The sequence below is a fragment of the Clupea harengus genome, chromosome 17 (assembly GCF_900700415.2).
Source record: "Clupea harengus chromosome 17, Ch_v2.0.2, whole genome shotgun sequence".
Classification (NCBI taxonomy): domain Eukaryota; kingdom Metazoa; phylum Chordata; class Actinopteri; order Clupeiformes; family Clupeidae; genus Clupea; species Clupea harengus.
Window position 1 is genome coordinate 25,335,660 of NC_045168.1, and position 25,325 is coordinate 25,360,984.

General features: G+C 40.4%; 2 protein-coding genes across 2 annotated transcripts; both read left to right on the plus strand.

Moving 5' to 3' along the window:
- Positions 1–332: 332 nt before the first annotated feature.
- LOC105901345 (coagulation factor XIII A chain-like) lies at positions 333–9,703 on the plus strand. The gene is made up of 13 exons (XM_042710231.1): positions 333–507; positions 2,392–2,568; positions 3,912–4,157; positions 4,365–4,483; positions 4,781–4,888; positions 5,787–5,964; positions 6,555–6,693; positions 6,935–7,044; positions 7,182–7,270; positions 7,356–7,509; positions 8,899–9,174; positions 9,461–9,588; positions 9,683–9,703. The coding sequence occupies exons 1-13, from the start codon at positions 333–335 to the stop codon at positions 9,701–9,703; spliced, it is 1,920 nt and encodes a 639-aa protein (XP_042566165.1).
- Positions 9,704–9,751: 48 nt separating this feature from the next.
- On the plus strand, positions 9,752–10,634 carry LOC116224359 (coagulation factor XIII A chain-like). The gene is made up of 2 exons (XM_031583720.2): positions 9,752–9,954; positions 10,341–10,634. The coding sequence occupies exons 1-2, from the start codon at positions 9,848–9,850 to the stop codon at positions 10,480–10,482; spliced, it is 249 nt and encodes an 82-aa protein (XP_031439580.2). The 5' UTR covers positions 9,752–9,847; the 3' UTR covers positions 10,483–10,634.
- Positions 10,635–25,325: the final 14,691 nt, after the last annotated feature.

Consider the following 25,325-nt stretch of genomic DNA (forward strand, 5'->3'; position numbering starts at 1 on the left):
GTTTAGATAGTCCAAAACACGTTGTCCTTGATCAGATGCAGGGAATTGTTTGGTTATTTGCTAATCAGTCCATCAAGTACTTTGGTTTGTACAGGCCCTTATACACCCCTATAAATGCTCTTTTACTGTATTATCAATACCTGCTGTAGATGTCGTAGGTATGTAGGCAGAGAGAGTTTCATCTCAAGATTCTCATCTCAAACTGTAAATGAATTTGCTCACTGCAAGCAAATTGTATCTCGTCATCACACTTTTGTCATGGCCAAATATCATCTTACTTGGTGTTGACTCTATCCTAGATCCTATCCTGCACAACTGCTCCCGTGTCCACCATGTCATATTTATATTCCGACCCTCCTGAATTCCTCCCGATTCCTGAACCCAGCAAGCCCTACCAAGGGAGAAAGAATGTCCCCTGGGGGACCACAGATGATGACCCGGTTGATCTGCCTGAATTTGAACCTTTTGAAAGGGCTCTTCTTCCTCGTGGACCACTGGATAAGGACGGTATGCCATATTTTATAGAGCATGTATATGTTTATGTGTGGAAAAAAAAGTTCTCTGAGAAAAGGAATAAAAGCACTTTACAGCACTAAGTGGCTAGTATCATGGCAACAACTAATCGGTACAAAGTAAGTAGTAATATTTAAAACCATGGAAACAACTCATAATAGCCCACAAATTGCTTTAAGGAGCAGTAAGTTAATGTGGTCTGAAACTAGCAAACTAACTACCTAAAAGGTAGATCAAAAACCTTTGAAAAGACCACAAACAGCCCAGATGATAAAAGCTTTCTAACATGGTAACTGTTGTCTTTTGGCTATATATTTGGCAATGTCATGCTGATGTCATGCAGAGAGGTACATAGTGTATATCCTGGAGGGCTAATGGGCATGACGTGTGTTCATCTGCCCTTCACATGACACTTATTCATCTGCCATCCAAATGAATTTGAAGGACAAACAGTAACAGCAATTGTTATGGTAACAAGACTAATAAAATGCTAATATCTTGCAGGGGATATATAAATATTTAACAACTGCACATTTACTTCATTGCTTAATGTCAAGGAATATGTCAGTAATTGCAGCAATATTATGCAGTCCATGAAAGAGTAAGAATAGGGTCATTTTTAAATGTAGCCTACAAAACAGTTCAGTCAAAGAGTGTCAATGTTGTATTGAAATTCAGGATTTTCCTTGTCATTATCCAGAAACAAATGAACTACGTTTGAGGATATAACATGGTATCAGGGTTGTAAAATACTGAATTTCTTGTTTATATTTAATTTCACTAATGTCTATATGAAGTTTGAAGAGACAGTGCCTTCAAATTAAATGGAATTACAGCTGTGAAATGCAAACCTTTTTCCATGTTATTTCTCCGTTATTGTATCAAACATTGGATTTACGACCTCAATACCATGTCATTTCCACAAAAGTAGTTATTTTGTTTCTGGGTAATGATACAAATATTATTTTGTAACATTTAAAATGTAATCTCGTTTTCAACATGTTCCTGTTATATGACCAACATACTACTACTGCAAATGGCAGTGAATACATAAATAAGCACTAAACTAAATTGCGTGGATATAACCATAGTGGAATAGAATGGACACATCTACATTCTGCAACAGTACCTCCACCTCTGCACCGGTGAAGTTAGGTCTGCGTTTACTGGACCGTGTGTTGTTATGTGCAGATTAAGTGAACTGCATTACCCAGAATGCACTAGGCGAAAGTCGCTCCAGTAAAGTTCGAGTAAAACCCACGCTGACCGTGTGAGAGTAGTATTTTTAAATGCACTATATGGCATAGCAGGGTTCACTTTCCGCTAGACATGATTTTGATCAGTCTCAAGTTGCTTTTGCGTTGCCTGTGGATTCTACACACGGCTTATAAGGAGCTGGCGGGGCATTTATGTATGCAAATTCAGGTGTCAAAAGCAACGCGCGTTCAATTTAAGAACCAGTGCTCTGGTATTTGAAATGAGTTTGCATTTAGTCATATTTGATAGAATAAGGAATAGCCTGTTTCAATTGGTCTATGGGATGCTTTTAAAGAGAATATCTTATCCATTGATCATTTCTTGGCAGTAGCGATGTGTGATAAATTCAACAGGGGATGCCCACCTTCTCACTTTCTCCAATAATGTACCAGCATATGGTAATACGGTGCTAAACATAGGCTACGACAATACATGTGTATGTCTAATCACTTCACAACACGATTATTAGATGTTCAATATAATACTGTCAGTTTCATTGTCCAAATCAATTAATAACTTACTATAAAACATAATAAACAGTACTGCCATATCAATTTTTCCTTAGTTTAATGAGAGTTTGGTGTGTAAGTTTGGTGTGTATGTTCTATTCTTCATCTCCAGATAAATTGGTAGTGAAGAGTGTGGAATTGCACAAGGACAAGAACAAAGCAGCACATCGGACCAACTCCTTTAAACATAAGGCCCTCATCATACGGCGGGGTCAGGAGTTCACCCTGACTGTCACCTTCGACCGTGCGTACACTCCAACAGATAAGGTCATCTTGGAGTTTACAATTGGTAAGTTTTGTTGTTTTGCAGCATCTTGTGAAAATCAGCACAAAGGGAGATTTCTGACAGTGCTTGACTGCTTAGCATACAGTTATTAAACACATTTTGACTAAAGACTATTAAAAATTTAGAAATAATTAAACGTATATTTTATATTTAAATTTATATTTGAATTTTATGATGAGCATTTGTCTGATGAACCGAAAAGGACAACTTTAGGTTGGGATGTTGAGTAGGCTACACTGGAATAGAGTTCACTTTAGGTTGGGATCTTGAGTAGGCTACGCTGGAATATAGTTCACTTTAGGTTTAACTGGCTACCACTTCGCACTATATATATATAAATACTTTTAATTTAATTTAAATCTCTACTGGTGATATTAAGGGGTTAGATTAAATATATCTCTATAATTATAATTATAATTTTTCATTTTTTTGCACTATATCTGAGTTATGTTTCTTTGATGTCTATTTTTATGTGCATGTAATTTCTTTGTGCATATTATGTATTTGCTGTAAAGCACTTTGAGCTGCATTCTTTTGCATGAAAGGTGCTATATAAATAAAGTTTTATTATTATTATTATTATTATTATTATTAGGTTGGGATCTTGAGTAAGCTACACTGGAATAGAGTTCACTTTAGGTTGGGATCTTGAGTAGGCTACACTGGAATAAAGTTCACAGGGTTGGGATCTTGAGTAGGCTACACTGGAATAAAGTTCACAGGGTTGGGATCTTGAGTAGGCTACTCTGGAATAGAGTTCACAGGGTCAGACAGCAGTGCCTGTTTCATGAACATTTGTATGATGAACTAGGATAGTTCTGTTTAGATAGAATGATGTCTAGGCCCAATATGATTAGCACATGCTAATGCAGTCATACATATGAAGAAATCCTCTTTAGAGCTCCCTAAATTTAGTTAGAAACATGACCAGAAAACAATGATAAGTAGGCCTACTTCCACTTTCAAGTTGTTGAATCTGCTGTAGGGGCAGTACATCATGTTATTAAGGTTAGAGATGCATGCATGGATAGTTTGCTATTCGGCATGTTCATGGGTCTCTAAAGACAGGTATGATTGAGAAGAGAGGGAGAAACAGAAAAATACTAGATGAATAATGCACGATTTCACCCTCTCCGGCTAACCCTCATTAACCCTCATAAAAATTAAAATAGCTTGGTAGAATTGTGGGTAGACATTTGTGATTCATCTGCTGTATCAAATATCTAATGCTCATTTTAGGCTGTCCTTTACTTTTAGTTACCGTCACAGATTTTTACGATCACTACATTAAGAAATCATTAATTGCATGCAAATTAATTTGAATGCCTAGCCTTATCAATCCACAGGTGATAACTTCCTCTCTGACAAGGAGACTTACATCGCGCTGGATCTAGGAGCCAGTACTGGGAATAAGTGGGAAACCAAGAACACTGTGAAGGGTAACGCAGTAACTGTGGACATAAAACCTATAGCAGACTGCATTGTGGGAAAGTATGTGATGAATGTGATCGTGGTGACGCCTTTGGGAAAATTTCGGACAAAGAGAAACCGCAAGACAGACTTTTACATCCTGTTCAATGCATGGTGCCCGGGTAAGATTCAATGACAGCATGTCAATATTAAGCTATAATCTATCATTACATTACATTACAGAGTTTTAAGTACAGCTAAAATATTAAATATTCATCACAATTTAATGACACACCAGATCATAAAAGAAATGAAAAAAGCAATGAGCACTTCAATACTCTTAGTATTCCGCTATGCTATATTCATACACTGTTTGTCTTTTGTTATAGAGGATGACGTCTTCTTAAATAACGAGAGTCAGAGGAAAGAGTACGTTCTCAATGAACAGGGAGTAATCTACAATGGAGAAACTCAGAATGTGGCCCAGAGGCCATGGAACTATGGACAGGTGAAAATCAGAGAACCATGACACAATGTTATTATCATTTGTTTTGATGTTCAGTATCAGTATTCAGTTCGGTACCACTTTTAAGAGTCAATGGAGCTGAATCAAATTGATTTTAATTTACTGCGGATGACTGGAGCTTAACTGTAATGGAATTGGGTGAAGAATTAAAATGCATTTCACCACAATTTTCACTTTAATTTATATTTAAGAAATGGATTGTAGGTTTTGTATTGATCATGCCCTACACAATCTTTGAATGTAGTCTACATCTCTAAAGCAAGTGATTCTCCTGAGCAGCACAAACGTGGTGTTCTGGAGGCCTGTTTCTTTGTCCTGAACTCAACTGACATGCCGCTGGATAACAGAAGATATGCTGCTAATGTAGCCCGGAGGGGATCTGCAATTGTAAGTATGACCTGTTGTGCTTTCAGAGTTGGCTGTTTACGTAATATTTCTAGATTTAGGCTGTATTTTGTATGAAAAAAAAAGATCTTAAAAAAGTCCTTCAACAATGAAACCTGACCTTAATAGATAGATAGATAACCACCCTTTATTAATACTCCTAACGCACATCACCATTGTGATCAACTTCAATATAGAATCACTCTTTCAGTGCAAAACCTTTGTAAGGCTGTGGAATACATTTTGTGTGGTAGAGTCAGCTACGCAAAACCACTTAGAACACCGTATAGACCTATCAGGCTTATGGTTGTATGGCACAAAACTGAAGACATGGTTTTGAATTGACATTGTTGCTTGTAATTAATACAGAAAGACTATGCAATTACAGTAATCACATAGGGAGAAGCTGGCAGATGTGAAGTTAGACATTCAGGGTTAGAAGGTGGGTGAAGGCAATTCTGCCAGGCAAAAATTATGAAACTATTTAGTTCTTATGCCTTTCTTACCAATGTCATGAAATGTGACATAGAAAAAGCATACATTCACTTTGGGTTACCAGTGGTGAGGTCAGGCAAGGTCTTTTTATTGAACTTACTGTATCATCACTGCCTGATGAGGAAACCACCTGGGATTGTTCCTTTCTGTACATCCTTTTTTATGTTTTATTCCTTTTGCCACTAAAGCTGACAGACACAAATACAATAGGGCCATCGTTTCACAGCACAATGAACATTTAAGTGCACTCTTCCTCTTCTACATACTGAATGTTGTTGCTGTTTCTGTCATATGATATGAAAGGGTACATATTAATGTAAATGATCAATTATTTGAATTAGTCACCCTTCAATTATGAATGTTTGCTAACATGTTTTAAATCTGATGACATAATATACTTGCACAGATCAACTCTCAGGATGAAGACGGGGTGTTGGTGGGTAACTGGAGTAATGACTATGACAAGGGCACATCGCCCACTTCCTGGACTGGCAGCGCAGAGATCCTTCTGCAGTACCACCACCAGAATGGCGTTCCTGTGAAATTTGCACAGTGTTGGGTGTTCGCTGGTGTGTTGAATACCTGTGAGTTTGAGAACTGACTCCATCTCTTGTTTCTGTTGTGAAACTTTACACAATTTATAAAACGAAATTCAACACGGACAACCAAACAAACAAAACACACATTCAGGATTTTTGCATGCATTTTCTAGATTGCTATAGTATTTCAGGATTAGGGAAAGGGACACGAGCACACCTCTCCTTCCTACTTGCCAAACGGGCCATTCACTGAGTAGTTTTGTGTTTCAGGGTAGAAACCCCATGTAAGAAAAGCTTTTACAGTACAATAATGCCAAATATTTAGATGAAGTACATCAGCTAGCTTTTAGCAGTATCAACTGTATTGTTGCAGGTGTCTGCAGGGCAAGTCGTTGTGAGGTGTCTGGAACTTAGCTCTCTGGTTTTAAACAAAAAAGCTAAAGATGCTAAAATCCATGGGAATAGAACTTGGGCATGGGAGCAAGGACGCTTAAATCCATAGGTCCTGGAGTCTGTCAGTAATATACCTCCTCGAGTAATAAGGAGTGAGGTTATATTTGGAAAAGGCTACATATAATTTCAAAAGATCCAAATATCTCAGCATCTCTTTTCTATGTGCTACTTCTACTCCTCAGTTTTTCGGTGTCTGGGGATCCCATCCAGGGTGATCACCAACTTCAACTCTGCCCATGACAACGATGGAAATTTAAAGACTGATATCTATGTGAAGAAAAATGGGAAGCTGGACAGGCGCCGTACTCGAGACTCAGTGTGGTGAGAACATTACATAGAATCGAAATCATTAGACTCACGCACTATTTCTTTCCTCGTCCTTCTGCACCATTCCACATGAATAAGGAAGAGGGAAACCCCACTTCATATTCCAAAAGATGGTCCTCTCAAGCCCTGAAATCCTGATTTTACACATGCTATGCTTCTAAGCCAGCATGTCCTTCAATGCTATGTATCTACTGTGTACACAGAGCTCATTTTAGAACTGTATCTGTATCTAAAGGAATTACCACTGCTGGAATGAGGTCTGGACCACAAGGAGGGACTTGCCTGAAAGTTGGAATGCTGCGGGCTGGCAGGTGGTGGATGCCACACCTCAAGAAACCAGTGACGGTGTGTATTCATTTTTTGGACAATTCACCAGTATTTTAGAATACCGTTATCAGAAATGTACACTCTAAATACTGACTAAGGCAAGTAAGAAATGTAATATATAATGAAAATATTATTTTTCTTTTACTCTCCTTCAGGACAATTTCGATGTGGCCCAACCTCTGTTAAAGCCATCAAAGAGGGAGAAGTGTGTTTGCCTTTTGATGGCTCGTTTGTATTTGCAGAGGTAAACAATGTATTCTACTTTAGAATTGCTAATCCTTCCTTTCAGAGATCTCTCCTTTTATCTAAAACGCTTATTTCCTCATCAGGTGAACAGTAATGTAGTATTCCACAGCACCAACAAGTTAGGACAGTCGGAGATAATACGAATGGACACGACCTATGTAGGGACGAAGATTTTTACAAAAGAAGTAGGTTCAAATGGGGCTGAAGACATCACACTTACCTACAAAAATCAAGAGGGTGAGTTCAAACAATGTTATACCCCAGCGACAAAAAATATTGCAAATGTACAGGATACATATAGATGTAAAGATAATTTGTATTAGCCTATTTACTATTTATGTTAAATGCAGAAATCTAAATATAGGTTAGTATATGAAATATTGTGTATATTATTAAATACAGCCAAGAGCACTCATCCAAGGGGAAACAGTGCAGTAGTAATACGTTTAGTTTTTGTCTAATTGTATCTAATTTTGTGTTTTGCCTTAGATTTGTCTAATTTTCATAAAAATGCACCCTGTGTTCATATTGTCCCTATGTTGAATTAGCTGTGAAATGTAAACACATAGATGAATGAGACCCAGTGTTCGTGTTGGGCTAGTTAAACACCTGCAAAAAAAATGTTTTTAGTGGCCTGAAAGTGAATAGCAAAAGACATCAAGGTCCTCAAACCAAGTTTCATGCTACAGGCGGGGGGCAGGGAGGCACCAGAGCTCTCTTCCATGAATGGGATCTTATTATACCATCCAATAGAGGCATTAATATTGCTAAGGGAAAGGCCTTTTGTAGCCTCAATCAGAATCTGCTTGTCATGTAATGTCTCTGTCAGACCAGCATCATCTGTTGACCAATATAATAGCATATAATCATATAGGATGTGATTTGCATTAGTAAAAAAAAAAAGCATGGAGCGATTTACCCTTGACTTAAGTCTATGATTTGCATTCTATGAATGCAGTTATGCATGTTTGAAGGAGCAGTACAAATATATGTTATGTAAACACCATTGATATTGTATTCTACCCTTGCGCTTTAAAGATATGCACATTTGAGAGCTGTAATAAGCCAAGCACCTCTACAAGGTGAAAGATCGTATTGTCTTCTAAGTCTGCAGTAGGCATACTTTTTACACTATACCACATTAGATTTGATTATATTCAACTTGTTTTCATTGTGCACAGTAAGGGTACAAAGCCAATTAAACGCAGTCAGCACCTAGCCAGTGCAAAAATACAGTATTATTCACAGGTAAGTGGAGAGAAAGTAAGTACTACATCAAAAAGTAATGCCATGGTTACATTATTCAACAGTTATGTCTGGTTGAAAAATGTATTCATTTCTGATTGGACAACAGTATTCCATACATGGGGATATCCTGGCACAACCCCACTCAGATTGTTCACCTTTAGTAGGCCCAATCACTCCACATTTGATATTATTTAACCGTTGAATTGTACAATGTCAACATTCCGTTGATTCAAAGAACCACAAAGAACTATAGGAACCATTGGGAACCACATATAGATCCCAATGTTTAGATGGGAGTTAAATAAAAGCTGCACATCTCTACCAAAAACGAATCCTATTCTGTACCTTCGCATAACACTTTTTTACCACAACACACAGGAAGTGCCTCTGATCGTGCAGCCATGGAACGGGCAGAAAGCTTAGGTTGTGTAGGATCCCGTTCTACCCTCAAGCCATCTAATGTGACGATTGAGATGGTGGTACCTACTGTGCAGCTGGAACAAGACTTCAACCTGCTCCTTAAAGTTAAGAACACAAGCACGGAAAAGCAGACTGTTCAACTGACTACAACCTGCAGTGTCACCTACTACACCGGGGTCAGAAGTGGCATCTTCAAGGAGGACGGACAGACTCTCTCTCTAGAGCCATCAAGCAGTGAGCAGGGCATTTGTTTCTTATTGAATGTGGTAGACACGTATGTTTATAAAAGTTGTAATGGATATCTATCACTTGATGTGACGAGATGGGAGAAATGTATCTTTATAAAGTAAGCTCCCTTTCTAAGAATCCAGTAGCCAAACCTTTATATAATATCTTACAGCCAAATTATCATTGTGTAAAATCTTTATATTTTAGTTCTGACAATAGATGTCAACTATTAGGCAGATTTAAGGATAACCATGAAGGCATTTTTGTCTCTTGTGCCACCAATCTTCTGCAGCTGAACAGGTGACCATCGAGATCCTGGCAAAGGAGTATATGGAGTTTATGGTGGACCAAGGCAGCATCAGCTTCACCTGTGTGGGCAAAATCCAAGAAAACAGCCAGGCTGTGACAGCAGCTAGAGTGGTCAGGCTGGAAGTCCCAGCTCTAAGATTAAAGGTTTGCACATCTACCAATCTACTCATTAGGGTATTCAGCCACATTTTGTTTGCACAAATAGTTGTTTATGAAATATTCCTAACCCATGAGTATATGGTGTTTCATCCAAGCGTGAACAGAAATGTACTGTTTCTATTCATGTGCATTTGAATGTAAAGAAGAAAGATTTATTAAAGTTAATGTATCTGCCGTATAGATTGATGGTAAGGTAAAGGTGGGCCAGGAGATGTCTGTCACCTTGGAGTTCACCAACACCTTCAACATGACGCTTAAAGGAGTGAAACTACGCATGGAGGGCCCTGGTGATATGGGATTTAAAAACAAATTTTACAGGTAAGCACAAAACTAAACACATTTAACATTTACACAAATACCATGCATTTTACCACTAGATTGCACATAAATGAAACTTTCAATTCAGGATTTTTTGACTTGGGTCCTATTTTCCAATCTTTTTAGGTCCAAATATTTACTAGGGACAAAAATTATCGAAATTGGTCCAGTATTGAGTTAGAATACTATAACTGGCAACCGCAAAACAATGTAATTCCATGGGGCAAGCATCTGTGTCGAAGTAAACCCCTTGCTTTCGCCACTGGCTCATAATGTTATTATAAGTGTCTGACAACATGGAAAGGACCCCTACAGAGACTTGTTTCTGTTTACCAAACTGTAAGGAAATGAAAATTACATTTATTTCTCTCCCTCTCTCTCTGCAGGAAAATCAAGCCTGGTGCCTCTTTAACATGGACCGAGTTGTTTGTCCCTGATGAGCCTGGAGAAGGGAGAGTGGAAGGCTGTTTGACCTGCCGCCAGCTCTCACAAGTCTGCGGCATGGTAAACTTCAACGCCAAGCCTTAAAACAGCCCTGCAAACAGCAATGAAAAGAAGATCCCTTGTATACGTTTAACTCATATTCTAATCAACCTGTGCCATGCTAAACTTCTATGCCCAGCCTTAAAACAGCCCTGAAAGCAGCAATCAAAAGAAGATCCCTTGTATACGTTTAACTCATATGCTAATCATCCTGTGCCACTCTGTTTGTTTGCAAATATGCAATAAAATTCATAACCAGCAAACCCAGTCTGTCTCCTCCAAACTCTGTTAATAAGAGTTTCCAAATCATTTGGAAATTGGTGATGTACTAAGGAGATTCTTCAACTTCATTGTCTTACATGCTTTTTAGGTAGGTAGCGCTCTAGCGCTCCATATACCTTCTTAACAATAAGATTCTTTCTTCTCAAATGCTAGCTCTTTTCCTGTCATTAACTTAAATTACATTAGGACTTGGAGTTGGCTTAAACTAACTAACTAAATAAATATGTAGTTCTGTTATCATACCTACGATATGCATCTAGATCGGGTGGTGTGCTGGTAGTCATTAAATATTGTAATAAATCTAGAATGCCAACCCAAACCCACATGTTGAAATAATGCCACCATAGATCAAGTGAACAAATCACTGTTACCATGCCACTAAAAGAGTATCCAATTCTGCACAAACATATAATACAGAGATGGTCCAGGGAGAAAACACATGCATATAAATTCAGTGAGACTCTACACACTCATAGGTGGGGCTCAAGCCTTACTGGATGAGTACCTGTGAGGTATGGTGCAAGACAAAAAAAAAAGGAAAGTGTATGGCTTTAGAAGTGGTTATTACCAGGTAATTTACATTTTATAAATTAGGAAAATGTACGTAAATTACATTACATAACTACATTGTTTGTATTGATTACTCTTAATGGAGTAATGCACTAAAATAGGGGCACTTATTTCGTAGTACAGTTCCCTGTAAATTGCCGCAAAGCATTGGCCTATGGCCTGTAGACTGCCATGGGACACTGAAGCTGCCTTGAAAATATGGGGAAAGTGAACTCTCTGAGTAAGCCAATGTCTTTCTGGGAAATATTCTTTTAGGAAGCATATTCATATTGAACTATTTTTAATCAGTTCTCAATCGAACATTGCAGCATAAGTGTACCTCCGTCCAACCCAACCCTATGACACAGAACCAGATCCTCCCAGGCCGCAGACAACACGCATGTTTTATCAGTTCAGTCACAGAGCCATTGCATAAAGAAAAAAGCCCACTAGGAGGCAGTCATAAAACCAAATATCAGTAGATGTTAACCTTAACCCTAACCCAACCCAACCTACACACCAAAGAGTTCCAAACCCTTCCCCAACAGCCTGTAGCAAGAAAGAAACAGGTACTTGTCACTCTGTCCCCACCCGACCATTTCTAAAATCCAAGGTTGAGGCAATTCTAATAAAACAATGAACTTGAACGATTCAGACACAAACTCAGTGGCACTCCCAAGCACAGAGGAACACAACACACACAAACAGCCACTCAGACTAGCTTACGTCTTCATTAAGCGGCGGGGTCCAATGGCAACTCAAGGAGCAGGATAATGAAATAAAGAACCTCCCTTTGACTGGAAGCAGGAGAGCATTGAATAGATAAACCTGCAACCAGTCCATGCACTGCACTCCTCAATAGTTTGTCATATCACGGCCAAAGCAGCATCCAGTGGCCTTCCTCAACCAGTCTTCAACCCAGCTGCAACACAGAAGCGATCAGAACACAGTATGCCAAAATCAAGAACACACATATCCCTTTTGGGAATACTTGGTGGCCGTAGAGTTGTAATCCCCAGTGTCGGTTGTGCAGATCCCAGCTCCTGGTCCAACTTCCGCTGTTGGAGCCAGAATGGGTTATGTTTATTGTTATTATTTATAGTCATGAAATATTAGGATAAAATGAAATTAAGTGTTTTGCATTTATCATAATTTAATTGAATAATATTTAGTTGGTATTTGGATTTGCTTTGTGTACTGTCTGGCAATGTGGAGGTGCGAAATTGCGTTGGCCACGGCCCACTTTGGCAGGTGACTGCAGCACCTGACCTAGTAGAGATAATTAAAGCAGTCTGGACGCGTCACTCAGGAGACACGTTGGCAGATATGCAGCCAAAAGGTTTTTTGACTGTAGCAAGCGCTACATTGGAACTATGGAAATTGTTGAACCTCTGCTGTTTCGCACCTCCAGGTTAATCGAACATCTCAATCAGGTACATAATTCTTGTTCATCTTTTCTGCAATAAATCAACTGTCAACCAAAACCCATCAACCTATCGAAGAGTGCTTGAAGCGCGTCAACCTAAGGTTTCATCCCCCAGTCGATGCCTCCATCCCCACTCGTCAGCTGAGATTACCCTCTTTATAGAGCGCAGGGATTTATCCCAACCGAACTCCCCACTGAAGCCCATTAAGCCAACTGTGGCGTAATTGGTAATTAGACACTGGGCTACGACCTAGCATACGTTTCCCAGGAGACCATGTGTGCTGTGAGCTCACGTTTTCAAGGCACGTCCAGTGACCTGTGAACTGCCATGAGACACTGAAGCTGCCTTGGAATGTGTGATAAAGGTGTATGGGGAACTGAACGTTCTAGATGCCTGTCATGTGATGTCATGCGTGATATTGTTACGTTCACTATATAAACCATATGCGCATGTACGCGCCGACCCATTTTGATTGCACTTAAGAGATGCTACACATGTTCTGAATAAATAGCCATTCATTGTTGAAACACAGTGACTATTGAGTCCTGTTATTCGTCTAGGCGACGAACGCCACGTGGTGTCAGAAGAAAAGTGTGTGAAGACGTGATTTTGTTAGTACTGAAGTGTGCATCGCCATGGCTTTGGCCAAGTTTTCCCCGCCTGAGCAGTTCGACTTTCACAATCCCGAAGCGTGGCCGGACTTGAAGCAAAGGTTTGCCAGATACCGAGTTGCATCATTGCTCATGGAGGATAACGAAGTGGTACAGGTAAATGCCTTGATATATTCAATGGGAGCAGAGGCTGAGCACATATTCAAGTCGTTCACGTTCACAGCAGTAGGTGATAGCGACAAATACAACGTAGTAATGGCCAAGTTTGATGAACATTTTATCCCGAAGCGCAACGTTATCTATAAACGTGCCCAGTTCAGGGACGTGCGGTCCTATGAGGCTTGAAAAGTAAAAAAAAAAAAAATAATTATAAAATAAATATAGATATTTCTCTACTAATCTGTGGTATAGGTGTAATTTCTGCATGATTCCAATCATTTCGAGCATTTTTATAATCAAAATCGCTGAATTTGCTGAATTTGCTCATGTCCTATTCAAATAGACGGGAGAAAACAAGGGACGTGCGGTCAGGTTAGGCACCATGTATTGTCTATGGGAGCTAGTGAGGCAGTGCCTCACCTAGGATTGCGCAATCGCTCCAAACTGGGTTTTGCGCATGCGTGCGCATGCGTAGAACCTTTGAGCTGAGCTCAAAACGCATTGAAAAATCATGTAGGTGAGGCACACAGTACCTCTGCCTCAATGAAGGGGGCGTGCGAGAGCGCACCTGTCGGGGTTATGCTGGGGAAGGTTGCTCTTCTTCTACACTTCTACTTGACGGCGAAAATGGAAGATTTTATTGCTAAGCTGAAGCAGTTCTCAAAACTGGACTTTCAGTCCAAACGTGAAATGATTAATAATGGGAGACCAAAGCGGGAGTTAAAAGGTATGCTTCAAGCGACGGGACAGAAGATAACTCGATCGACTTCTCACATTCAAAGCCAAATTGCTTTGAACATGTTTGGAACCTCAAGAATACATTTGGTTTTGAACTTACAGCGGCAGCTCCGTTGATTTCCCATTATTTCTCTTGGGATTGTTTTTTGTCTATGTGAAGCCATTTAACATCACTCAAGTGGTTGTGATCACTTGGAACCCAAGACTGCTTTTTATTGGTGAGCTGATTTTGAGAAATTAAACTTAAATTGTAGGTAAGTTGTGTTTCCTGGTTGCAATGGTTATCCTGTTGCTACGTTAGCTAATTAGCTGGCTAAGGACACTTAATAACCTTACGAGTTAATCGGAAGAGTTCAATTTGCATGAAATGATAGCTGGTTATCTAGCTGATGTTATAGTCTCCTCGATTTAACTCTTAAAATTATAATGGGAAAAGGTAGAAACTCTCAGGGTGCTTGTGCAACTTCGTAAGAAAGAGTTCATATTCAGGAGTTCATATTCATGAGTGCATAATATTTACACATGAGTTCATCACAAGCTAGCAGCTGCCTACTCTATGCACCTTACCTATGTGTGTGTAAAGAATGCTGATATGAAAAACAACTAGTAGTCAATGTGAAAGCTGCCAATTGAATGGTGATCTTAGATACTCTATCGTAAAGGCGCCTATTAACGCCCCAGCTATCGTTCAAGATTGGCTCCGGCACGGATGCATCAGTGATGTCTGAAACCACATATGAAACATTAAAGGAAAAGCCCAAACTCGTAGAGGTGAAAAACACACTGCAAAGTCCAGGTGGCGTTGTGGCCACAAGGGGGCAGTTTTTAGCCAAAATTAAAGCCCATGTCAATGGACAGCTACGAAACTGCTGTTTCCGTGTAGTGGTTGTGAAAACCAGTGGAGAAAACCTCCTTAGCCGAACTGCGGCTACTAAGCTAGGCTTAATTAAGCGCTTGGATGAAGTCAGCTCATTCAGTGGTGTGGGCACACTCAAAGGGGATCTAGTGAAAATCACCTTAAAAGATGATGCACAGCCGTACAGTGTAGCCGTACCAAGACGGGTTCCTATTCCCTTACTCTCCAAAGTAGAGGAGGAACTGAAAATAATGGAGTCAATGGGCATAATAGAGAAAATAACCGAACCAACTGAATGGTGTGCTCCTATGGTGCCAGTGATTAAAAAGAATGGAAAAATAAGAATCTGTGTGGACTTAAAAATACTTAATGAGAATGTGAAACGAGAGAAGTTCATCTTACCTACGTTGGACGATATACTTCCCAAGTTAGCCAAGAGTACAGTGTTCTCCAGCCTGGATGCCGAGAGTGGATTTTGGCAAATCCCTCTAAAAGAAGACAGTGCACGTCTGACCACCTTCATCACACCGCTGGGCAGATACTGCTTCAAAAGGTTACCCTTTGGCATCACGTCAGTGCCCAAAATCTTCCAACGAAAGATGTCTGAGCTACTGCAGGGGCACGATGGGACAGTTGTCTACATGGACGACATTTTGGTGTTTGGTGAAACACAAGAAATTCACGACCAGAGACTCAAGCGGGTCATGGAGACCATACAGGCCTCAGGTCTAAGGTTAAATAAGGAGAAATGTCGGTTCAACAAGCCAGAATTGGACTTCCTAGGGCAAGTGGTGACCAAAGATGGCATTGCCCCAAGCCCAGAGAGGGTCAAGGCCATTGTGGCAATGGATCCACCCCAAAACATCAGTGAATTGAGACGGCTGCTGGGGATAGTGAACTACATCGGACGATGTTTGTCGAACCTGTCCACCGTACTCCAACCACACGAGCTGCTTAAGTCTGAGCGTGACTGGTGCTGGGGACCACAACAAAAACAAGCATTCACAGAAGTGAAGCTGTTAATCTCGTCAGCTCCGGTCCTAGAGTTCTTTGACCCAGCAAAGCCAACGGTCGTCAGTGCTGATGCCAGCAGCTATGGGCTCGGTGGAGTCCTCATGCAGAGCCATGATGGAAGACTGAAGCCAGTGGCCTTCTGTTCACGCACCCTGACTGACGCTGAAAAGAGGTACGCTCAGATCGAAAAGGAGTGCCTCGCAGGAGTGTGGGCATCAGAACGTTTCTATCAGTACCTGTGCGGCCTCGAGAAATACAAGTTGCTTACAGACCACAAGCCTTTAGTAACCCTAATCAATTCAAAAGACCTTGACACCACACCTTTAGGTTGGCGAAGGCGTAGTCTCGCAGAAGTGTGCACATGATTGACAAACGTAATGAAATGTTTTTATCTTTATTTCTTTTTTTTTGTTTACATCACAACTTGGACAACTTTTTGGAGATGTGAGTTGTGCGTCACGCAAATATTGTAGGCACTGCAAATATTTGAAAAATGGATAGATCTTCACTAAGGGAAACAAGCCTTCTTAAAGTTGTCATAGTTATTTATTTTTACTTCACGGCGTAGTGACATAAGTGCGGTAAGAAGGTAGGTAGGCAGGCTATGTTTTTTTATTTCATTGTGAGACATTGCATGCACTATTTAGGCTAGTTTCACACTGCTGGGCATCTTGGCCAAAAAATTCAGGGCCAATTTATTTTGTCCAAGTCCAGCCCTGCGTCAACCCTACCCTGCTTCTGACTGGCTTTCCCTGATATTCCTACCCTGACTCTAACCAATCTCACGCCTCATCCCTGATTCTATCCATCCCATTTAAAACATTCTCCTCGTGGTGGGTGGGTGTATGGCCCCGGATCCCCCTAGGGCAGGAGTCTCAAATTACTCGGGGGCCGATGAGCGTCCAGTCTAGTCATTGGGGGGCCAGATTTTTTTGATCTGTTGGCTTGCCTATCACAATACTGTAGATACCACTTTTGAGTTGGCAAATCTGCGGTCGTGAAGTGGCTAACGCGGTCTGTATTTCTATATACCACTGTCACTTTTCATAGGTTTCACAGTGTGTTTCACAGTTTGCTTCTTGCACTAACACTGAATAATTTTTTTATGTGATGACTTATTTTGCTTTTGTAAGCCAATGCTTTCAAGATCAGTCAATAAATATAGTTGGTTTTGACTTATGTTACCCCTTCTTTATGTGGTTACTGGACATATCACGTGTCCTGTTAAGCTATGTTACATCATACAACATTTGAGACACGTGGATAATGAAAAAGTGGGATAATTTAATGTGGAGCCACATCATGTTTGCTTATGAAGGCTCCTGGATGCAACTTTCTTCCATAGCTTTCCACCTGTAACTTGCTACTCTAGCTATGTAGCAAGAGGGGACATATTACTGTTGTCTGCTGCCAATAGTGGACAAGAGAATTTTTTCAGGAGCCGCCACTGCAAGTGACTACGACTAACATGTTAAATTAGATAATCTCGATGATGACAACAGCGCCAGTTTGCTTATTTTACCAGATCATAACGGCCACATGGACATTTATCTACCTAACGTTAGCTAGGCTAGCTTGTAGGGAACGTTACCTCATCTGTGAAAAGCAAGCTAACATTGGCCAAGTCAACACCACAACTTACCTTCGTATCACTGTCACCAGTCGGTGGTTTCCCAAATAAATCAGCTTGCTAAATTACTCATTGACCTCCACTGGCTGCCTGTTGCTGCTCGCATTAAGTTCAAGTCACTTATGCTTGATGGTAAGTGCTTGATGGTTCTGCTCCCACCTACCTAAATGCTCTTGTAAGGGCAAATGTTACACCCAGGATGCTGCGCTCTTCTAGTGAGCGTCGTTTGGCACTGCCGTCTGTGCAAGTACGGCAGTCCAGACTATTCTCATTTGTAGTTCCACGTTGGTGGAATGAACTACCCAGCACTACCAGAGCAGGGGCGTCCCTCTCTACCTTTCAGAGAGCACTTCCCGTCCTAACTGGCACTTCGACTAGTGCGTAACTTGCAATTACAGCAGTTACATTTCTGCACTTCTTTTTCTTTTTTTATTTCATTTTGTTACATTTCTTATGTAAAGTAGTATTTATTTATTGTTACACCAGGTTCTATTGCTCGTAGCTTGACTATTCTCTCCCTTGTACGTCGCTTTGGACAAAAGCGTCTACTAAATGACTAAATGTAAATGTAAATCAGAGATTTTTAAATATTTTGATGTACCTTCCTCCAGACATCTTTTCTTTTTCTTCCTGAGAAGCTCCACCTTTACGTTTTGGTGCCGATGACCTGCTCTCACTCTCAAAGACGACTTTGTCTGCCAGCGAGTGACGCAAGTGTTGAGTAAGCAAGGCAAGGCAAGTTTATTTATTTATTTATGCAACGGAAGAGATTAGATGAGTAAAACAGATGGAAACCATGGGCCTCATTCTCGAACGCAGTTCAGAAGAATTAAAGAAGGAATTTCTTCTGAACTGCACTAAAGATGTTTTAGGGCATTCATGAAAGTTTTATCATCTGGGATTCGTTCTAAATTTAGACCAGAATTAAGAACACATTTCAGAAGACACGAGCAGTAGTATAAATATCAGTCAGGGATTTTTAAATACTAGAGATATTCAAGTAAATTATACGTGTTCTGTAAAGCATAGAATATAATTGATGACAGAGGGATGGGTGTGGCTGGTATTTTGGACCATCCCAACCCCGTCGGCCCACCGGGGATTCCGGTCAGTACGATTTATGTCAGTACTCTCGTCCAGAACCACAGAATACGCACTAAAACTTTTGCCTTTGACACGCAGTTATATTTATTTTCTAATAATGGCCGTCAGACTATACATAATCCCGTTTATTATTCGGTTACTTGTCAAAACGATAGAAGACATTCCTCCAAAAAACCTATTTTAAATGATTTTGTTGCCATTCCGTGACTTCCGCTAAGAAAAAATTGTTCCTCATGCAGATAGATCTTTAAAGTTCTTGGTGTTGCGTAGCAACCCATTACTTGCTGACTTAAATTCAGTTTCCATTACGTTAAATGACCGGACTACTTGGGGAATGATATGAAAGACGCACAATTAGAAGCACAAAATCCGTTGCCAATGGCAGTGGTAAACGTTGGGGTGGCCCATTCAAATCAATGGAACTTTTTGCAAAATTCTGAGGAGCCGGTGGGCAGGATCTGGCCCTCGGGCCGGAGTGTGAGACCCTTGCCCTAGGGGGTTCACATCTTTCCACCTTTTTCACCCCTGATGAGTTTGCACCCCTAGTATTCCTATGAACTAAATTACTTAAATTAGCGACCTTGATGCACAGTAAATGTATGGGGCTTTGTTTGCCGTACAGTAGCCTGTGATTAGTCGCAAGGCACTCTCCTGTGGCCTGTAAGGTGAAGTTTTTCCAGGACACCATGCATGCTGTGATCTTACGTTTGCAAGGCACGGTCCTGTGGCCTAAGAACTGTGCAAGAAGCTGCCAATGAAGGAAGTCTTACTTACTGTGCTTCAATGAAATATGCTGTTATGAACAGGGACATCACTGGACATTTATTGTTAGGGGGGCTAAGCCATCACCAGCGGGATGAGCCTCAGAGTGTCTGGTCATCATCAGTTTAAGAGTAACAAACAGCACACACAACTGGTTAAACAAACAGCTAGCCTTGTTGCTGCCCATTGGATCTCATTAACATTAAGCATGGATCTAGTGACATGCTGTCTGCTACTACTGCTACTGCATCTGCAGGAATGCTGCAGTAAACCAAATGTCTTTTCTTTGTCTGTTTCTTTCTTTCTTTTTATTAATAGAATTATTTGTGTAGCTAATTAGTCATTTATTTCATTATCAATCTTAAAAGATATCTTTATAGTTTCTGACCTGACGCTGTTGTCATGGTGACTATGGCAAGTGTTTACTGTGTCCTCAGTTGATGTTTACGCTGAGAGAGGCAGGTACTGAGAGAGAGATTGTGCTCCAACAAGACAAACGTAATATTGTGTATGAAATGTTAATACTTTTTTTATTACATTTACATTTTTTTTTTATATATCATGAACATTATATACGTACGTTAAGTTAAATACATTGTTATTGTATAACACTGCACTAATACATATATGTATACAGACATCGCAAATCCAGTCATACAGCCTAAGTAGTGAAAATGCTGTTGTAATAGTAACTTACATGAAATATGAAGAAGTTTTAAAGTAAGATAGAGATTTTGTGCCTGTTTAATTTGATTGACTACTTATATTGTATAACACCCAATTTGTATATATATAATGACTTTTATAATGACGAATTTGAAGATGCCATCAGTATTAACAGTTATTGATGGCACATTTCTAAGAATTTCGTCATTGTTAAACGTAAATTAATTGTAATTTCCTTTTCATTCCTTTTTCCTTGTACTGACTTGTCCTGCCAAGCAGTTTGTGTGGGGTGAACGGGGACTCATATATTGCTTTGCATATCCTTTAGCTGGCATATCTGATTGATGAAATCGTATCCACTTTTTCTGTATTCTGATTAAGCAGGACTGCCGACTGCAGATCTCCCGGAATAAAGAGTTGCAAAAACAACTGTGTGGAAACGTTCCTTTGGAGTGGAGCTAGAGGAAAAACACTACATAGGTTGGAGCTTTTCCCCCAAATGTCAGGACTGAGAATCTGTAAATAAACAGTCTGAGGTTAAAAGAACAGCCTGCGAACTCAAACACATTCCTGCCATTGTAAATGGGAAACAAACAAAGTGACTCGGATTGAGCATAAACAAGTCTAGTAAACCAAATCAGTGGCGTTCGTCGCCTAGACGAATAACAAGACTCAATAGTCACTGTGTTTTAACAATGAATTACTATTTATTCAGAACATGTGTAGCATCTCTTAAGTGCAATCAAAATGGGTCGGCGCGTACATGCGCATATGGTTTATATAGTGAACGTAACAATATCACGCATGACATCACATGACAGCCATCTAGAACGTTCAGTTCCCCCATACACCTTTATCACACATTCCAAGGCAGCTTCAGTGTCTCATGGCAGTTCACAGGTCACTGGACGTGCCTTGAAAACGTGAGCTCACAGCACACATGGTCTCCTGGGAAACGTATGCTAGGTCGTAGCCCCGTGTCTAATTACCAAGTACGCCACAGTTGGCTTGATGGGCTTCAGTGGGGAGTTCGGTTGGGATAAATCCCTGCGCTCTATGAAGAGGGTAATCTCAGCTGACGAGTGGGGATGGAGGCATCGACTGGGGGATGAAACGCGGAAGTTGGACCAGGAGCTGGGATCTGCACAACCAACACTGGCGATTGCAACTCAACGCCCACCAAGTATTCCCAAAATGGATATGTGTGTTCTTGATCTTGGCATACTGTGTTCTGATCGCTTCTGTGTTGCAGCTGGGTTGAAGACTGGCTGAGGAAGGCCACTGGATGCTGCTTTGGCCGTGATATGACAAACTATTGAGGAGTGCAGTGCATGGACTGGTTGCAGGTTTATCTATTCAATGCTCTCCTGCTGCCAGTCAAAAGGAGGTTCTTTATTTCATTATCCTGCTCCTTGAGTTGCCATTGGACCCCGCCGCTTAATGAAGACGTAAGCTAGTCTGAGTGGCTGTTTGTGTGTGTTGTGTTCCTCTGTGCTTGGGAGTGCCACTGAGTTTGTGTCTGAATCGTTCAAGTTCATTGTTTTATTAGAATTGCCTCAATCTTGGATTTTAGAAATGGTCGGCTGGGGACAGAGTGACACCTGTTTCTTTCTTGCTACAGGCTGTTGGGGAAGGGTTTGGAACTCTTTGGTGTGTAGGTTGGGTTGGGTTAGGGTTAAGGTTAACATCTACTGATATTTGGTGACTGTCTAGTTAGTGAGGGCTCCCCTCTTTCGTGTGTGGGTTGTCGTGATTGGTAGGGCTTGGATTTATGATTGCATACTGTTTAATTCCTGGGGGAAGACCTGTTCTCTTCTGCAATGTTCATATTCATGGGGGGCTATCATATTGGACATGGTTGGATGTTAGAGGGTTTCATGACTGCCCCCTAGTGGGCTTTTTTGTTTATGTAATGGCTCTGTGCCTATAATCCTGTGTTCCTTGGGTAAATTAAAAACTGATAAAACATGCGTGTTGTCTGCGGCCTGGGAGGATCTGGTTCTGTGTCATAGGGTTGGGTTGGACGGAGGTACACTTATGCTGCAATGTTCGATTGAGAACTGATCACAAATAGTTCAATATGCTTCCCAAAAGAATATTTCCCAGAAAGACATTGGCTTACTCAGAGAGTTCACTTTCCCCATATTTTCAAGTCAGCTTCAGTGTCCCATGGCAGTCTACAGGCCATAGGCCAGTGCTTTGCGGCAATTTACAGGGAACTGTACTACGAAATAAGTGCCCCCTTTTTAGTGCATTACTCTATTAAGAGTAATCAATACAAACAATGTAGTTATGTAATGTAATTTACGTACATTTTCCTCATTTATAAAATGTAAGTTACCTGCTAATAACCACTTCTAAAGCCATACACTTTCCTTTTTTTTTTGTCTTGCACCATACCTCACAGGTACTCATCCAGTAAGGCTTGAGCCCTATGAGTGTGAAGAGTCTCACTGAATTTATATGCATGTGTTTTCTCCCTGGACCATATCTGTATTATATGTTTGTGCAGAATTGGATACTCTTTTAGTGGCATGGTAACAGTGATTTGTTCACTTGATCTATGGTGGCATTATTTCAACATGTGGGTTTGGGTTGGCATTCTAGATTTATTACAATATGTAATGACTACCAGCACACTGCCCAATCTAGATGCATATCGTAGGTATGATAACAGAACTATATATTTTTTTAGTTAGTTAGTTTAAGCCAACTCCAAGTCCTAATGTAAGTTAAGCTAATGACAGGAAAAGAGCTAGCATTTGAGAAGAAAGAATCTCTTTAGTATACCAACAACCATTTACCTAAAAAGCATGTAAGACAATGAAGTTGAAGAATCTCCTTAGTATATCACCAATTTCCAAATGATTTGGAAACTCTTATTGACATAGTTTGGAGGAGACAGACTGGGTTTGCTGGTTATGAATTTTATTGCGTATTTGCAAACAAACAGAGTGGCACAGGTTGATTAGCATATGAGTTAAACGTATACAAGGGATCTTCTTTTGATTGCTGCTTTCAGGGCTGTTTAAAGGCTGGGCATAGAAGTTTAGCATGGCACAGGTTGATTAGAATATGAGTTAAACGTATACAAGGGATCTTCTTTTGATTGCTGTTTGCAGGGCTGTTTTAAGGCTGGACATAGAAATTTAGCAAGGCACAGGTTGATTAGAATATGAGTTAAACATATACAAGGGATCTTCTTTTGATTGCTGTTTGCAGGGCTGTTTTAAGGCTGGACATAGAAATTTAGCAAGGCACAGGTTGATTAGAATATGAGTTAAACGTATACAAGGGATCTTCTTTTGATTGCTGTTTGCAGGGCTGTTTTAAGGCTTGGCGTTGAAGTTTACCATGCCGCAGATCTGTGAGAGCTGGCGGCAGGTCAAACAGCCTTCCACTCTCCCTTCTCCAGGCTCATCAGGGACAAACGACTCGGTCCATTTTATAGAGGCACCAGGCTTGATTTTCCTGCAGAGAGAGAGGGAGAGAAATAAATGTCATTTTCATTTCCTTACAGTTTGGTAAACAGAAACAAGTCTCTGTAGGGGTCCTTTCCATGTTGTCAGACACTTATAATAACATTATGAGCCAGTGGCGAAAGCAAGTGGTTTACTTCGACACAGATGCTTGCCCCATGGAATTACATTGTTTTGCGGTTGCCAGTTATAGTATTCTAATCAATACTGGACCAATTTCGATACTTTTTGGACCTAAAAAGATTGGAAAATAGGACCCAAGTCAAAAAATCCTGAATTGAAAGTTTCATTTATGTGCAATCTAGTGGTAAAATGCATGGTATTTGTGTAAATGTTAAATGTGTTTAGTTTGGTGCTTACCTGTAAAATTGGGTTTTAAGTCCCTTATCACCAGGGCCCTCCAAGCGTATCTTCACTCTTTTAAGCGTCATGTCGAAGGTGTTGGTGAATTCCAAGGTGACAGACATCTCCTGGCCCACCCTTACCTTACCATCAATCTATACGGTAGATACATTAACTTTAATAAATCTTTCTTCTTTACATTCAAATGCACATGAATAGAAACAGTACATTTCTGTTCACGGCTTGGATGAAACACCATATACTCATGGGTTAGGAATATTTCATAAACAACTATTTGTGCAAACAAGATGTGGCTGAATACCCGAATGAGTAGATTGGTAGATGTGCAAACCTTTAAACTTAGAGATGGGACTTCCAGCCTGACCAATCTAGCTGCTGTCGCAACCTGGCTGTTTTCTTGGATTTTGCCCACACAGGTGAAGCTGATGCTGCCTTGGTCCACCATAAACTCCATATACTCCTTTGCCAGGATCTCGATGGTCACCTGTTCAGCTGCAGAAGATTGGTGGCACAAGAGACAAAAATGCCTTCATGGTTATCCTTAAATCTGCCTAATAGTTGTCAGAACTAAAATATAAAGATATTACACTATGATAATTTGGCTGTAAAATATTATATAAAGGTTTGGCTACTGGATTCTTAGAAAGGGAGCTTACTTTATAAAGATACATTTCTCCCATCTCATCACATCAAGTGATAGATAGCCATTACAACTTTTATAAACATACGTGTCTACCACATTCAATAAGAAACAAATGCCCTGCTCACTGCTTGATGGCTCTAGAGAGAGAGTCTGTCCGTCCTCCTTGAAGGTGCCACTTATGACACCGGTGTAGTAGGTGACACTGCAGGTTGTAGTCAGTTGAACAGTCTGCTTTTCCGTGCTTGTGTTCTTAACTTTAAGGATCAGGTTGAAGTTTTGTTCCAGCTTCACAGTAGGTACCACCATCTCAATCGTCACATTAGATGGCTTGAGGGTAGAACGGGATCCTACACAACCTAAGCTTTCTGCCCGTTCCATGGCTGCAAGATCAGAGGCACTTCCTGTGTATTGTGGTAAAAAAGTGTTATTGGAAGGTACAGAATAGGATTCGTTTTTGGTAGAGATGTGCAGCTTTTATTTAACTCCCATCTAAACATTGGGATCTATATGTGGTTCCCATCTAAACATTGGGATCTATATGTGGTTCCCATTTCATTCAATTGTTTGAGTTGGATGAACATGATAGACTTGGTGATGGTGTCAGC

Coding starts and splice junctions, on each gene's coding strand:
- LOC105901345 (XM_042710231.1), top strand. CDS start 333: ATGTCATATTTATATTCCGACCCTCCTGAATTCCTCCCGATTCCTGAA. Junction 508..2,391: donor TGGACCACTGGATAAGGACG/GTATGCCATATT, acceptor CTTCATCTCCAG/ATAAATTGGTAGTGAAGAGT. Junction 6,694..6,934: donor CGTACTCGAGACTCAGTGTG/GTGAGAACATTA, acceptor CTGTATCTAAAG/GAATTACCACTGCTGGAATG.
- LOC116224359 (XM_031583720.2), top strand. CDS start 9,848: ATGTCTGTCACCTTGGAGTTCACCAACACCTTCAACATGACGCTTAAA. Junction 9,955..10,340: donor TTTAAAAACAAATTTTACAG/GTAAGCACAAAA, acceptor CTCTCTCTGCAG/GAAAATCAAGCCTGGTGCCT.